Source organism: Patagioenas fasciata, chromosome 4, assembly GCF_037038585.1.
Source record: "Patagioenas fasciata isolate bPatFas1 chromosome 4, bPatFas1.hap1, whole genome shotgun sequence".
Classification (NCBI taxonomy): Eukaryota; Metazoa; Chordata; class Aves; order Columbiformes; family Columbidae; genus Patagioenas; species Patagioenas fasciata.
Window position 1 is genome coordinate 73,701,436 of NC_092523.1, and position 17,806 is coordinate 73,719,241.

Genomic DNA, 17,806 nt, shown 5'->3' on the forward strand with positions numbered 1-17,806 from the left:
TAACCAATGCAGGGATCGGTATTCTCTGCAGTCTTATCTGTGTCTCAACTTTCTCTTTAATACTGACTTTACAATTACAGACATTGCTTTAATGTCTGTTCCTCCTTTGACCAGTAACTTTCTAATAAGGAAACTCTCAGTGATGTTTCCTCCTCCCTTTCCCCTTGTAGTCCTTACCTCTACCAATAATACTAATAAACAATCTCCTTGAACTTACCTGTTCTTAAAAGTTTTCGTGCCAGATGCCTCTACCATATTCAACCTCTACTTAAAGATTCTTTCAGGTCTTTTATGCACAGAGTGAAGCCAACAAAATGCCCTCCACAACTCAACTTCATTCATCAGTACGTACTTACGGCAGTGTATGAGCATCAAAAAATTAAAAACCAACATATTCAAAACCATCCTAATACAGACATATTGACTGAAACCTACAGGGCTTTGCCATTGATTAAAATGACCAGAATTTCATCAATAGTTTAAACATTCAAAACTCCTTTGGTCATCTCAGAACTAGATAAGAAGATATAAGGTGCATTTATATCAACTCTCCACGACAGTAGATTTGGTTTAGTTTCCTCAGAAACTGAAACATAGACAAAAAAAGAAATCCTTTGTAAGCAGCACTGGTTAAAAGTGACTACCTTTTTCACACTAATAGATGTGGAACCATCCAAGTTTCTAGTGCGGTGTTTACAATTGGCAGTCACTTGTGCTTTACCTTAAACTGCATACATCATCTTCAATGCTTCTTGTATTTTTCTAAATCTATATGAAAAATGAATACATCCCAATCCACAAAAGAAATCCATCAATACAACATCGTAGTTCACACAGCTCTGCAAGGCCTAACCTACCCAAACATGAGATTAACGCACTTTTTTATGACCAAAAAGGCAAGGCTTGCATGGTCATTTTTAAAAACCCTCCCCAAGTATTACACAATTAACCTGGTTTATCACTCCTTACTGTGCAAATGGGTGAATGGCAATCCCTCGTGGCTGGGAGATATCCTTCCAGATGATCATTTTTCTTTGCATTCCATTCAGATTGCTCCTTTCAAGGCATGCCTTCCTGCAACACACACAACGCTAAGTCCTCCCTGCTATCTTTTTAATTACCTTCTCAGGCAGAACATACTAAGTTTTTGCACTGCTTTAGTTTAACACAAAACTGTAATGAATAACTTCACAATGACAGGAAATAATCCTGCTGATGTGGGATGTCCAGTTGTTTTATCAACAAGTAATTCAAGTTATAGCCTCATCATCTGGTCCAGGGCAAGATGATAAAATACCTGCTTCTCTGTATGAAGTTCTCCTTTTTTGGGCAAATAACGAGTTGGAAGTATGATCACTAATACATTAATAGACCCAATTTTGGGTCACTTCCAATCCCTAACATTCTGTGATTCTGTGATGAATGGTAGCTTTAAAGAGAGTCAGGAGGAAAACAAACTCCTAAGTGAATGGCATTATGAAATGTATAAGGAATTTTTTTTAAATAGTACTTTTATATAGATTTTTTCATCCAGAAATCACCAAGTAATTTACATATCATGTTTATTTTACAGGAAAGAATGAAGCCAAAGTTCTTATGATCACTCCCAAAATCTATTGCAGAGTCAAGTATAGAACCTATATCGCCATTTTCTCAATCTGATTTCTTTCCAGAAAACTCTACTTATTGCTACAAACTTCACCTTGTCAAACAAATATCAGCCTCTACCTGAAAGGAAGCCTACAGCCTTCCATGCCTACCTGGACCTGCAGAGAAAGGCCACACAAAGATGGTAGGAGCAATATATTCATGCAAATGTGAAATACAAACAAGTAAACACAGTGAGTGAGAAGGAAGTGGCAGATACAAATCCGCAGCTTCACCCTTGACTTCTCTTATGGAGATGAGCACCATAATTTCCAATTTCACAAGAAACACTGGCATATCTATACAAGAGCAAACCTGTGTAGACAAGATTGTAACTAATAGCATGGAAGTGGACTTGCAGCATATTTAAAAGGGAGGAGAAAGGTAATCTGTACATTCATTTTTATGACTAATACAATATGGGTCATACTGAATCATGACCACTCTTCAGGGAGTGTTCATTATGTGTTCAGATCTGACACTGCCTTTTCACTAAAAGTCTTTTTTGTTTCTCTCTGCATTTAAGTTTAGGTACCAGCTGTAATGTGAAGTCATATTGTTTGCTAGTGACCATTCCTCTTTTATCAGAGATAATTGACACATGCTCTCCATTAGCTCAAAGAGGAATGATTCTAGCTGTCAGCAATGCTGACTTTTCTCCAAGATGTACTTGGTGCAGTAATATTCATTATTTGTAAGTATATACAAAGATATACCTATATATACATACATACAGCATTCATAAATAAATGTGAGTGTATAGATATATATATTCACATGCGTATGTGCACATACAGATATGTATACATGCAATACATGCTTTAGATTCCTTGCCACTGTGTCCAAACCCTTGCTTCTTGGAAAGACAAAGATAAAAGTACAATAGCAGATTTAAAATGATCTTCCAGCATTTCAGTTTTAAAGAACCTTCCAACTGTATTTACTCAAGATTACAGCTACACAATCAGAATGTGAAGCGTTACTGAATTTAGAGTGATATCTCAGCTATTTCTGTATCACCAGTCATTTATTCCAAATATTTTATGGCATGCTTCAACATAAATGCACTGTGGAGCATGTACCCTCTGTCTGTCCAATACAATTTATGGTTAATCCAGTCCACAGCAAGGCCTTCGGGTATATCTATAGCTTCATGAATAACTTTTTCACGATTTGAGCCATCCAGATCAGCTCGTTCTATCCATTTCAAGGCAGTGTGAGCAAAGTAAATCTGTGAAGAAATAACAGTTGAGGTGTTATTAGTTCCCATCTCACTTTCTTCTTTATTTCACTTGTAAAATAACTTTGTCATCTTGAAAGTTCCCTGAACTGCTCATTCACAAAAAGCTGCACAGGTAACCTGTGGTCCCTGATCAAATAAAAAGGCACTTATCCTTCAACCAGCATGACTTCTACAGGCAGCTTGTGCTTAGCTGTAAATCCTGCCTGCCCTATATACAGCCCTCTGAGTATCCTGTGGTTTTGTTTCAGCGAGCAGTTACCTCACATGAAGAACGGCTGAGGAAGCAAAAGTGGGACCAGGCAAAAAGCAGCATGTTATAATTTATCTGGCTGCTCGTTTTAAGAAGGGGGAAGTGAGGAGAAGAGGGTAGTTGTGTATGTATGTCAAAGAGCTGGGAGTGGAAAAGGAGTTATATAACTGCATTCTATTTTTTTTTCCTCTTTCAGCCTGCACATACCTTAATTTTTTTACCAGGTGTCTATTTTGTAAGGCTCCAACATTTCCTGAATAAGCTTCTCAGTTCTGGGTCAAAATAAAAGTTCTCTGCTGTGGGAAAACTAAGTTTGTGTTTTCCGAGGATGAAGAGAAAAAGAGGGGAAAAAAAAAAACCATTGTGTATTTGATATCTAGAGGGAGCCAAACACTATGTGGCAGAGCTACGTACAAAGCAGTGCTGAGGCTTGCTTTGCAAATGGTAGCAACAGAACAAATAACTTTGTTTTGACACTAACCACAGGGCCAAACAAAGCAAGAGGGAGACCTCTGGCATTAAACCCGCTAATTCAATTACCACGGGAGCACAGAGTGATGCTGAGCTAATTTACCTGGCACCTCGGTCGTGTGCCGCCTCCGCACTGCCCTGCAGAGCTCCTTACAGACGTGGGACAGACGTGCACAGCCAGTGTCACCAGCACAGCTGATTGACACTCGGCACAGCACACAACAACTGCTGGTTCCCCAGCAGGGCCCTATTTCGGGAGCGAGTGGCGATGTTCCAGCAGTGCCCAAAACAATCCTCCTGTAACGCAGCTCTGGTAACATTCTCATTTGTTTAGCTGAATCCATCCAGGCCTTGAGATTTTTCCAGCAGCTTAACTGAGCTCATTACCAGCTTTCACTGTACCATCCAGTATCTTTTTGTAACACTTTTACAGTGTAAATAAGTCTCACCATGGGAAAAAAACAACTATCTGCCACAGAAGGCTTAGCAAAGCACAGCTGAACTCCTTTCTGACTCTGATGGCAAGGACTAGGGCATTGAGATGCAGCTACACAGACAAACAGCTCTTTATGCACAGAAGATTCCTGTTTCCAAAAGCAATATCTTGTAATATGAGGAATACATTTCCTAAAAGCAATAAACCCAGTGAGTGTTCAGCAGTTTTGTTCAATAGTGTCAGGACACACAAAGTCAAGACTCCTATTAAGATTACTCCTACGTTCAATACAGATTTTGGGATGTAGCTGCACATTATAAAAAAATATATATATATATATATACTGTTGCTTTTACAGCTATCCAGTGAAAAAAACATGACAATATATTTCTAGAAAACAGTACTGAAGTCTTAGGGGAGAAAACTCTCAATCACACAAAAATGCTTTGAAATTGAAATAATGCTGGAAGTGAATTTAAAAATCCAAATTGTGTGTGAATTAGCCATGTCAGTGTACATTCACTCAGTAAGTAAAGGATGAAGCTCTTCAACTAGTGTTTGGCATCCTGTGCCAGTTGTGCTCCTGGGCAGGCAACAGAACAACAAGCAGCACAACATTTAATCTGGATCACTGACAGCAGAAAGGTTAAGGCACATGAAAGCCCAATCCATTTGTCCTTGCAACACTTCAAAATCCTCTCATTTTTAATGCCTTACCTTATTTTCCACTGGGTCAAAGTCCAGTGCTAAGACTGTTCCCATCTGCCAGTCAAGTAAACTTACATAATCTGCACCATCAAAACTGATCTGGCGGATATCTTGGCTATTTGCAAATAACAAAAATGGCTTAGGACCTGTTGATGAAAATTTGCACATATGTTAATTCCATTAGGTTTTAAGTGATCTCTATCCTGTATCACCACCTAGCTAACTTTGCAAGTAACAATAGCTAACAAAATGGAAGAACAGAAGCAAAAAGAAATGAAGGTACTTGTCCTGCATTCCACTTGCCTCAGAAATCAAAGATAAATGCAAATACAGGTTTTCAACATCAGCGCCTTGCCCAAGATCAACCTCAAAATATGTGATAAATGCAGTCATTAGCCCAGCTGCATTTCTCACTCAGTGACTTGGTTTCAAGACAATCTTCCCTCTGCATTTCTCAGCATCACCATAAATACCAGATAACGACTTTTGCACATGAGAAGTCTTTCACAGTAAAAGCAAGAAAAATGCTGTCCTCCAAAAAAATAAAGCTTTTGTCTTATTCCTGAAACAAATCACAAACTTTCTTCCTCTCTCTCATGCAATTTCTTGTATCCTGCTGCTCACCAGGGTCTGCCCTTTTCTTAGAAGAAACAGAAGGGTCTGGAATCCAAACATCACAAATACCTGGGCTTCCTGGGGCCACTTGGGGAGAAATATCCTTGTAGGAAAAGTCCTCCAACGGACTATTCCCTGCCTTGTTCTCCACACATAGATGCCTCAAGCCCAATTCTGTAAGACTGGGAAGAAACCACATGTGTATGAAGGCACAAAAACTTGAATACTGCAGATAGACCTCTGGAGTACAGAAACCCAGAATGAAAAGGATAATAGACTGTGAGAGAGACTGAACCATATACTGGTGCTTGTTCTGGTATATTTCCAAAATAGGTTATTCTTCCAAATATTTAATACTTCCCAAGTTTCACAAGGTAATCTAAAACCAGTGGATCCCAGTTATGTGACTCTAAAAGGTTTTTGCTTTTATTGGCAGAAAGATGTAGGCATAGCAAGGTACTGACCTATAGCAGTGCAGTGCTTTCTGTCTCGCTGAAGCTTGTATCCAGGAAAACAAGCACACTCCCAGGAGGATGGGCTTAAAGAAGAGCATATCTGACTACAACCACCATTATCTGGAGATGTACAACCTTAAGCAGAGCATTTGAAAAAATTAACTTTGCCGTTCAAAGAAAAAAAATACAACAAAATCAGAGGTATAAGCAAGAAAATGCTTCATACTGCTTAGCCTTACTACACTGTGAATCAAAGAACTGATTCTCCCATGCAAATCTCACCCCATCTACAACACAGTAACAAATTTAATCAGACTTTGCACTCCATGCAAAGAAACACCAGATTAATGCCATTCTCACCCCAGAAGTTAATTAGGCTAGGACAGTGAATTGATACTTCCTAATACAACAAACCAAGATGTCATATGAAAATAGACTATTCTTTCTTCTTGGGTCTGTACAACAATTATAGCCTCAATGTCAACCTGAGTTTATTCAGTCGAGCGTCCCTAGAAAAACAGCAACACTCACTGCATCTGTGTATACAGTACAGTACAGTACAGAAGGGATGTAAAAAGGAAGGGGATTTTTCAAGGCATAAGGCTGGCATTAACAAAGCTATCTTGATCCCTAAGACTGCAAAGATACAGTTGAAAAGCTACAGTCCCCTTAATTCGGAAATCTTGCTGGGATGGGGAGTGACAGATTAGTGGATGTAGCAGCTTCAAATATCCTGACTGCAAAAATTGCACTTGTGAGTAATTTGATGAAATTGCTGTAAATTAGACTGACTCTGAACATGGGTGGCATGATGTCCATAAAATCATCTTCAGATTTCACCCAAGCCCTAATATTGTACCTATATTTCCCCTCAAATATAAATTTCAGATGCCTCCTGCAACAAACATCTGGGAGATGGCATGATCTGTGCTGACAACAAAAAAATTTGGCCTACAAGCATTGGATGTTGCTGCTAAGAAATATGTATTAAAAAATGAAGATGAGTATTTCTCATCTCAGCACTCAAAGAGTCTGACACTCCGTTGCCTCCTGTCTTGTACAATCATTTACAGCTGTGCAAAATGAGTGTAAAATGTCATCATTCACTTCTGGCTTTCAGTGCCCAAAACAGAGTTTGGCAGATACTACAGCTAGAAAAAATGTTACTTACCCGTGCAAGCTTTGCCATCCTCTTTCAGCACAGATCCTTCAGGACAAAAGCAAACAGGCCCTTTGGATGTTTGAAGGCAACCATGGCTACACTCAGTGCTGTTACTTGTACAAGAGATTAGCTCTATAGTAATTCAAAGAGAAAAAAAAAATCTTAAATTATAAAAATATTTACTAAACCCCCCAAAAAGAGATATAAACACTCTCTTAAATAGCAAAAGAAAAGGAGGTGGGGGGAAAAAGTGTGATACTGAGAGTGCAACTTTTTTCCCACCCTCTACTAGTTATAGCAAAGGAGAAAGCCAAAGTTGCTGGATCCTGAAGCCATTATACTGATCAGCTTTAAGTTTTCCAAAACTGTGTGAAGGAGTGTTATCAAAATAGAAATAATTTAGAAAACTTTTCTTTTACATTTCGTCAAAAATAAATCAGGTTTTGAAAACTACAAGGAAGTTATACTGAAGGAATAAGTATAAAACACAAAGAGAATGAGGAAAAACTACTTTCCTACAACTCCAAGGGTAACAGAGCTAGAAACAATGAAAACCGGAGATGAACATTCCAGAAACAAAGCTACATTCCTTAGTGGCAATTTTTGAAGCTGTAGGGGCAAAACCATCTGAGGACCTGGCAATAGCTTCCCTCTACTTTCTATTACAATTGTTGGAGTGCCAACATTTTTTTGAGTATTTCTTTAGTGCAATTTCACAGGATATCCTCCTTCCACTTTCTGTATCGCAGTGCTGCATCTCTTTATGCCAATTCTAGAGCCATATGGCAACAACCACTGGAAGACTGGAACTAATGTGAGTTTCCCACAGCTGCTGCTTTGAATCAGCTGCACACACTGACTTAAATGGTACATGACTCTTGCAAATATTGCTTCTCCAGGGCAACCACACTCTGGACTGGATTGTTCTAAGCCCTTAAGCACAGTGAAGAGGGTCAAGAAACTGATCTTGTGTTTCTTTCTGACTAGAGCTTGTGGCTTTAGATGAAGAAATTTGTACAGGACTTGGAGGACAAAGCATCAAAATGTCTGGTCAGCATGTGGACTTCTCACCTTGGATCTCTCTCTCTCTCAAGCTGCGTAGATGGTGACATATCAGCTTTGTGCTGCAGTAGTTAAGGAGTTATACTGTCCATACTGCATCCCTAGTCTGTGTTAGAAAAACATTTTCTGTCTAATTCGAGCCACTCAAAACACAGGCATACAGTTCAAGCTAGTCATCTGGAGTAGGACTGAGTTGCACAGTGTCTAAGTGGTGTTTTGCGCACAAAAGGATATCCCACCTCCTGGTAGCCTCTGGCTGCTGGACTCCCAGGTGTCTTCTGTCACACCTGGCTGCCTTCTGCAGCTGTCACAAAACCATAGATGCCGACATTTGGGTCACTGAATCCTACTCCAGGCTCCCTCTTAATAGAGAAGGAGAAGTGACTCTTGAAGCTCTAAAATAGATAGACTAACTGCTAGATATGTTTCACTGGCTTAATTCATTTGTGGGCTGAATATACACAATGCTGCATAAAGGCAGAACAAAAACCTTCACCTCTGACTCTCACTATGGCTAAAATATGGTCCTTGAAGCTTACTGACAGAGATTTAGTTTTTTTCTCCACTTCTCTGTGTTCTCTGCATTGAGTTTGTTCCCATTTTTTCAGCTTCAGAGAGCTTCCTGGTTTACATAGCTATGGTATCTAGATAAGGTCTCTCAGGTATACTTCAATTTAATGGATAAAAGAAAAAAACAAACAAAAAACAAACAAAAAAAAATCCAACAAAACCAAAAAAGAACACACAAGTGCAGCAGTCTCCCTGAATAAACAACTTCGTGAGAACTTCTGTGTGTCTTATTAATTGTAAACAGATGTACATGCATTTAATTTCATTAATTTCATACACATTAGCCATGTTATCAACCCTGGTCTGAAGAGGAAAAAAAAAAGATGATGCTATAAGCTGCTCATTCAGAGATTGTGCAAACTGTTATGCAGGTTCAACAGAATGAGCCAAATTTAGAGACCAGGTTTAAAAAGATATTACTGCTTATCCACGTGCAAAGTACCATGGAGCATAACCTGAGCAAAGAGGTCTCTTTCTTTTTCTCCTGAAGAGGTTCACACTTGACTACTCACGTGTAATTTACACTTCCTTAAATATGACATTTGAATTTGGTTCACTTAGTTTAAGCTGGTCCTACTTACATAATAAGGGATTGGAAGTGAGCAATGCAACATGCAAAACTTTCAGCGGTTCCAGTGTGAAATGGTAATCTCTCTAATATCACACTGGAGGTATTTATGTATCGTTGCTACTTACCATGACATGTTTTCCTATCGGGCAGCAGAACAAAACCTCTTGGGCAGGTGCAGTAATAGGAACCAGGAATGTTCACACAGCCCAAAGTACAGCCGTGATTCCAGAAGCCACATTCATTGATATCTGTGAAAAGAAGCACTTGCTGTGACATAATAACATCACCAACCAGTGTCAGGGAATCAGATTAATGAAACAGAGAGTCTTCAAGAAGTACCTCTTTTTCCCATTAATTTCACAAAAATACGTTGCTCCGAATAAATGATAGAAAAGCAAGCTTTCAGACCTTATGAAGCCTTCCAGCAAAACCTACTCAGACTGCATGTGTCCAGTAAAGGTGTCTAGAGGACTTTCAAAGGCATGCCTTCCCATACAGATTCCAGTGCCAGCTAAATCCAGTACGCACCAAAAAAAATTACAGAAGACTATTTCTTCAGATAATTTTTTGTTTTTAATTTGGCTCCAACACGATTTAAGTAAAATTCTAGAACTACAGAAGGGGTTTAGAAGTTGAAATACAGAAAGCAGCCCTGGTGAATTTCCCGAGAATTTGATGGTTGCTGCTCAGGCAGGTCTGTAAATCCTGTAGGCTATGAATTTTGATGCCTTTATGTCTTTTCAAATCTGGTTGCGTAGTGAAAAGGATGCTTCTAAAAGTGATATGTTAACTATTATTAAGAGTAATGTTAGATTTTTATTAAAATATTTAGTAGCATGTTAAGAATTTGTGTCTTCTTCGAAAGTGGGACATCTTGCAGGATTTTTCAATGTTTCACCTTTGGTGATGTATCTGTTTTAGTTTTTATTTTAAAATTACATAAGCATCCATAAGCATGTCTACTTATCTGAGGCTCCTTTAACTACTCAAGCTAAGACCAAAATTTCTCACAAGAATAGCATTTGCAACTTTTTCATAGGTCTCCTTTTAGACTATTCCAGAACCTGTAGGGACACTAAACTGATATAGCACACTGGTATTTTATGACCTCAAAGTATTTTTCATACTTGAGAATAAAGCAGAATAACAGATTTTTTTTTTAATGTGATGAAATAAAGTTGATGGGAGATTCACATATTACCTTCACAAAACTGTTTATTTCGACTTAAAATAAAGCCATTAGAACATCTACACCGATGACTCCTGGAGTCTGGCCTGCAGATTCTTCTTCTGCACTTTTCTTTCTCCAAATCACAGGTTTCTTTTTCTGGAAGAACGAATATAGTACAAATGTAATTGAATTCTTACCATATCAACCCTCAAGGAGAAACTATTTTGAGATGTTCAGCAATGTGTCGTCTCAAGAGCTCCTTGCTCAACCTGAGGAACTTTTTATTAATAGAAAATAACTTTGGGCCAATAAGTCACTATAAAAATGAAAGCACTCAGAAGACTAAGGTACATCTGTGCAAATTATCATTTCTAGCTCCATGTCAGCACAAGCCTATCTAGAAAGAGCCTGAAGCAGGGGATGGTTTGGCTTGGGCGCACAGCTGTAGTGACTGTGAAAGGGAAAACCCTGTGTAGTAAGCTTCATATGTTGCCAGTCCTGCACAGTAGCATATGTCACCAGTCTCTGTGAAACACTCAGAAATAAGAGAGTGACAGAAAGCGAGCACAAATGCAAAGAGAGAAGAGAGATTAAAAAAGAGAGATAGCATACAAAGACTGGAAATTATTAGCACAAGGCAGTTCTCAAGTCTCACATGAATTGAGAAAAAAAAACAAACAAGCAAACAAAACCAACTGGACAGATCATAATGACCATACATTTCATTCGGACAAAAAGTATTAGCACAGTCTACAGAATCTCTGTATTAGGGTGGATCCTGGCTTTTGCCTATGAGAAATACAAATATTATAAATCTTGAACACAGATTTAAAACTTGAAATGTTTCTGATGTCTAACAGGTTATACTCAAAGGGTCCTCAAAGGAAGCACAGAAAACTACCTAACATCCCCAGAAGCCTTCCGACTTCTTCTGCTTCACAGAAAAAGGCAAACAGATATTCCAGGATTTTTTTTCAAGGGAAGGATTTGCAAAGCCTCATGTCTGTGCTCAGCTACCTTCTAGAGCTGGTGCTTTTGCAGATGTGCAATACTCCTGGTTTTATTCTTGTCTCCCAAATTATTATTTTTGTTTTAACCTTCCTAATCTTCTTCCAGGGTTGCTTGCCCCTTTCCCCGGCTAAGAACAGCTGAACTTCTGATGCTGAATGTGGGTACACAGCCACCCACACACACCACTGTCTTTGCCCTGTGCTGTCTGTGTAGCATATAAGAAATAATTGGCTCCTACAGGCAAAGCAATTTGTATGTGAACAACTTTCTTGTTCTATTTCTAATTCACCCTCTAAATTCCAAGAGATGGGAAGTAGCATAATATTTAAGTTTGACATTTAGTCTTGTACTAGCCACAACAGAGAAAATGCTGGCCTTTTGCTGGATTGACAGATCACATTTATAAAAGACTGAAATCATTTCCCAGACAGACACTTCAGCTTGGCTGAAATCATCAACTTTGCACTTATTTGCATCAAACTGATTAATCCTTCTCTAACAAAAGCTGTATCACTAAATGAAAAATAATGAATTGATGACTAGATGGATATTAGCTATGCTATTAAGCATGTTAGCTGTTGAGAGACTTGAATTTTACACAGTTTTCGCTGAGCCTCTCTTTTTGTAGAACTACTTTTGATTTGGACCCTTAATCTTTGTCTCTGCTGCAACTGAGTCAGGAATACACAGTAGTGGAGTGTCCAATCTTCAAATACAGAACTCATCAGAATGACAGAAGTGCAAGAACATGCAATCACAAAACAATACAAAATAGAAACAAGACCACATTCAAAGCTGCATCTTATGCTTGTGACTGGTGTTGGTTTTTTGCCCCTTGTTTGTACCATTGTTGGTCTAACGAGACCTAAGACACCCAGGAATTACAGAAGAAAAAACAAAAGCACTAAGTTTGCCATCTGGATAATCTCAATAAGATATTATTTTTTAACTGAATAGTTATTAGAACTTGATATTGCTAATCAATATGTTAAAAAAAATCATATTCTAAAACAAAATTAATAGTGACTAAATTGTGATTCACAAAGTTTAGTAAGGTAGTCTTTTCTGGAAGAATAACCACTATGAACCATACTTTCTAATTTGTTGGTTTGATGCTTTTTTCCTCCTCCTATTACCTCTCTTACGGAAATTTGTGTTCTCAGATAGTAGTCTGACACTGGTATCTTACTCTGGAAAGAAACACAACATAATTCCTCAAAAAAAATATCCTGAATATACTGAATATCATTAATCTGTCAGAGAAGATACTTTAAAAAAATTCCAGAGGCGGTCTTTGAGATTTTAAGGTAATTATGACATTTTATGAGCTATTAATAAAGGCATGAAGAACATTCAAACAGGCATTTATAAATACACATACTGTCATCAAATCTAGGATTAGCTGTCAAAGACAGTTGAGGTAAATTAGAGGCCATCTTCCAGATACTGCCATACTAAAGCTGTTGTGTGAGGTTATAGCAAAACTATAGCTGAATTAACGCTCTTCTCTGTACTTATTTCCCCCAAGCAATCCAGGAAAGTCTTTTAAAAGGGAAGAAGGGACATCAAGAATTTAAGTAGTAAAGTCAATAATCGAAATTCCAGTAAAAAAATCAAATCATATCAGTTGAGCATTTCTCATCAGTTCCTTTTTCATCTGAAGGAACTCGCTGTCTGCTTTAAAAAGGCCTGATAGTTCACAGCTGACACTACACTGCAGAATACACTTTTTTAGCTTGTACAGAGCATCCAATTAGTCTAGGTATGCTTTTATCTCCAGGTTTCTCTGTTGTAACATCAGCTATAAATCTTGTACTTCAGGCTCATTAGCCTTTCTTTCATCCCAGTTCTTGCACTGGACAATCCAAGCAATGTATATGTAAAGTTCAAAAAGTTCATCTGGATTCAGTCTGTTAAACTTCTTTCTACTCCAACACCTCCCAGACATTTTTACAAGAAGGTATTTGGAATTTATAAATGGCTTACTGCTGACAGTTCCTACTGTCATACAAATATTTACTAAATATTGGAAGACCAGGTTTCAGGAAGGAGAGACAGCATGGTACTGTATAAAGGTGATGTTTGGCATGAAGAAGGATAAAGCCTATTTTATAGTAGATATTTAGAAATGGTTCAAGAGAGATATTTATGGTTTCATTTTTGCTCACATGAACAAACGCTGCTTTCTTCTCATGTCTCCATACCACCTATGCCCCTGGGAACCCATGGCCACCTTCCTTTGGGAGTTCTACAGCCGTTCATCAACACACAAATGTCTCTGTGTTTGCATCCAAGCAAAAGCTTGACAAAAGCTATTCCACTAAAGCAAGGATACTCTGTGTCTGCTTCCTAGAGACCAGACAATAAGATATTATTTCCCCTAGACACCCCTCACTTCCTACTGCCTCAGCAGGAATCCTTAAGGAGAATGAACTGTTCATAGTCAACCACCTTCATTTTCTGACCCACAGTGGAAGACGGTGGCATGACCACCACATACTGTAGGCTGCAATTGATATCAAATAAAGACACTCAAGGCTCTTATTTCATAGTTATTATAGCAACTTCAAGCCTGTCTAAAACAGTCTGACTCTCAATTCAGCCATTTCACAGCAAAGCTGAGACATCCACAGTATCACTTGAAGGACATACTATGCACTTAAAATCATTCAGTGTAATAATAATCAGAGGTATTGAGATGCACATTAGAATAAAATTTCCAGAAAGGAGGAGCCGTTTAATGAAGGCAATCTACATGGAGGATTAAAAAGCTGTATGTTTTGTGCACTTAGCAAGAAAGTATAAAAATATCTTCATATAAACAAAGCGAAGAGAAGGTGAAAATAACTTTTATCTGGATATGTATTCAGATCAATGAAATGAGAAGTTCACGCTCAGCACAATTCCAGTCTGATACTCCAGGTGGAGTTACACACACCGAAGTGGTACTGTGAATCACTGAAGTTAAAGGAAACTTTTGCTTTGACTTCACTGAGGCCTGAAATTTTGCCAAAGAAAATCATTACTATGAAAAGTCAGAGTGTATGACATTATTATTCTCACACATACAACTGTATCATTACAGTTTACTTACCGAAATCCTGTGGTTCTGTTCTTCCACCTGGCTGTTTAAAGGGATGCACAACTTTTATATCCACTGGTGGAAAAAATGATGGATTCAGACTAATTGTGACTGCAACTTTTCCAGTGTACTTGTTGGCTCTCCATATCATACCAGATTTCAACTCCGAATAGTACAGGTGTTCAGCAAAGACAGACATACCAAGCAATTGATGTCTGCAACAAAGAGAAGATAACACAAAGCGGCACATTACTTGATACCTATATATTTACTCACTCATGCATTTTCTGAGCATCTTGTTCAGTCAAGTTCACTGTAAATAGCCTTTCTTTGCATTTTTACATATATCTTGTATCATCTTACATATATGAGAATCAGATGAGGTGCCAGAGACATTTCCAAACAACCCACTACCCAGAATCCTGCAGATTGGCAAGAAATAGATGCAAAATTGGTACCTTGCATTTCTCATAGGTTATATGAGCTGTTGTTCAGGACTGACATAACTGACAGAGAAAGCCTAGGTATCACCCTGCCTCTAATGAACCAAGCAACTACAATGGCCGCTTGTTTGTTGAAGGATGTAGGCCACATAAGTTCACCCATTTCCCAGTTTCCAGCACTTGTTCCAGTATTTCTGACTGTCTCAGGAAATCAGGGTGGAGATGGAGGGATAGGAGTAGAGCATTCCTAAAATCCATCTTGTTGCTTCCCTTATTGCAGAAATTGAGTTTCCATTCACTGGTCAGTTATAGCAGTCAGCAGGAATCACAAAAGGGCCCAGTTTTAAATAAGAAGGAAAGCAGAAAAAATACTGAAAGGGGGATTTTTCAGCCTTCACTTTGCAGTACATATTCCAGGTGGAAAAAGAAGAATCCATATAATCCAAGCTCAAAGGGCAAGTGTTGATGCCCTAGTGAACACCAGTCCACTGAAGGGAAAAGGGAAAGGAAAAATCCAACGTGACAACCAATAATGTCCGCAGAAACCACCTTCGTATTCATCACATGCAAATGGTGAGCTGTATATTTAAATCATCAGGCTTTGCAGTTGGCAGTCCTTATTATGCATGTGTTAATCCAGCCATACCAACAGAAACTGCAGGAATGTAAGGGAACCTTTTCCTAAGTACCTCACTGAAAACATGCTCACCATGGAGCACCTGCACCACTGCAAAGCATGAAGGCCAAATATTAAAGGCACCCAAAGGACATGGGCCCAACGGCCCCCTGAGTCGTGTTTAGCCCCAGCACTGGGGAGCAGAAGGGAACAAGTCTGTTCTGTAGGATGATTTTCACCTCATCTGCTGATGCTTGTGGAGAGGCTGAGCACAGGGGGTTAGCTGAGCCTTCCCTCCAACAGCTAAGGAGGACAACAGGCTTAGAGGAGGATAGGAAAGACCTGACCTAGCTCAGTCTCTTCAGCACAGCTGAGACACCTGAGCTCACCCACTGTGACCTTGGACAAATCATTTAATCCCTTTGGTTTTGGCTTCTCTATCTGCAGAAAAAGGCCACTAATAAACACTCAGAGAGGATTTCTGAGGATTAAGTAGTTATCATCTGCCAAAACCTTTGAAGGTGGAGAGTACTGAGTGGTAGTATTATCTTTACAACAGTGACTTTTTTCCATTTTCCTATCAGTAGTTTCAGATTTACAGTTACAGGACTGCACTTTATACTCCTTATTGTGTTATGAACTGACAAAATAAAAGAGATAATGAGGAAGAGAGATTAATGGCATCCCTGGGAAATGAGTGGTTTATTTCTGACAAGTTCAGGAAAACTCACCGGACAGAATTTTTGAGCAAACGAACAGCTCCACCATCATAGTTGCATGATCCAATATGGGAAATCTCTTTCCTGTGGTCATGTTGGATCCAGTAGAGCCTTGTGTCAACCAAATCTAGTGAAATAGCCTTTATTTTTTCTGTGGTTCTTAAAAGAGTTCTCACAATACTTCCAATGAGGGACACTCGGTGTATGTTGGAAACTGTACCTTCTGAAGACCAAAATAATAACCTGCAGGCAAGAGAGGTATGTTTTGAAGAGGAAAAAAAAAAAAAAAAAACCACACAAAAAAACCCCACATTTGCAAAATGTCATCAGTGCTACACTAAATTTTTCAATCTTACCACAGTGCTTTCAGAACCAAAACTAAAACAAGGGACTTCCTTAATACGTATTCTCCTATTTCAAGAAAATGCCATATACACCTCCCTTTAACACTATTCTATTAAGAAGGGAAATAATTTTTAACGACAAGGTGTTGTCTGTTTGACAGAAGGAATGTTACCCCTAAAGTTTTGTTACACTGTTTTCTTATTTTAATAAATAGGTTTCTTTCAGGGAACATATAACTCAGATACTAGGAATTTCTCTCATGTAGGTCAAGCAGGAATCAGCTCAGCTTAACCATGAAGGACTATTGTTTGTCTCTCTGCTTTGTTTGCCCATGTAGTCAGAGAAGGAAACTGGAATAACCTTCCAAATCTACAGGGAACTCCTGCAGACTTGGGAAAAGGCATATCATACATCTTTGAGGCAGATACACATTTCCCTCAGTTTCTGGGGAGGAATCTATTTCCAAAAACTCTAGTTGAACATAGCACTTAAGTGCTTAACTTAAAAATACCAATTCTATTATTGTCCTCATTTCTTTCTACCTCCCTGACAGTCATAGTATCCAGACTATGCTGTCATTAAGTTAAGACACAGTCAAAATACAGTTCCAATACTCAAAACAGTTATGTGAAGTTTATGTGAAGCTATTCATGAACCAGAACCCAGATTTACCAGTGTGACTAAGGTTAACAACAGTTCTTCCAAAATAGCAAGTTACCCCTCATTCATGTATATTTTATTTTTTAATGTTTGCATTTAGATTCTTTGCTTGGTTTCCTTACGCACAAAAATTCCAAGCAGCATTATGATTTTACCTTCTCTTCACAAAATTGCAGAATATATATGTACAAAACCATGTAGCATAAAGCCAGATTTACTACATTTATGTCAATCGTTTGTTAAAGGCCCCCAAATACATTAGATCTCACTATACTAAACCAGTAGGAAGAATCAGTCCCTGCTTCACAGATTTCCCCCACTGTAATATAGTCTACAGTTGTCACAGCTTATAAAATGGTTGGGTGAAAACAGTTTTCCAGAAGGATGGCCTAACTTTATGCTGCCATTTTTAAACACTTTATTAACATCTGTTTGCATTTCTATAGCACTTAAGAAACTTGACTACTCTGGAAGTTTGGACAAATGCTAGGAATCACTTTTTGCAGATAAGAAACAAAGGTGTTCATAGCCTCTATGCAGAACTTTTGCAAATAATTGTAGGGACGGGA

General features: G+C 38.5%; 1 protein-coding gene across 1 annotated transcript in view; it reads right to left on the reverse strand.

Annotated features, from left to right (window-relative positions):
* EGF (epidermal growth factor) overlaps positions 1-17,806 on the reverse strand; it is a 58,248-nt gene that overhangs the window by 24,694 nt on the left and 15,748 nt on the right. The window contains exons 5-13 of the mRNA XM_065836811.2: positions 16,245-16,475; positions 14,467-14,669; positions 10,392-10,517; positions 9,316-9,438; positions 6,997-7,119; positions 5,835-5,960; positions 4,765-4,901; positions 2,730-2,878; positions 970-1,074 (exon numbers count right to left, since the gene is read on the reverse strand). Of these exons, the coding sequence (XP_065692883.2) occupies positions 970-1,074; positions 2,730-2,878; positions 4,765-4,901; positions 5,835-5,960; positions 6,997-7,119; positions 9,316-9,438; positions 10,392-10,517; positions 14,467-14,669; positions 16,245-16,475 (1,323 nt within the window). The remainder of the gene's footprint in view (positions 1-969; positions 1,075-2,729; positions 2,879-4,764; positions 4,902-5,834; positions 5,961-6,996; positions 7,120-9,315; positions 9,439-10,391; positions 10,518-14,466; positions 14,670-16,244; positions 16,476-17,806) is intronic.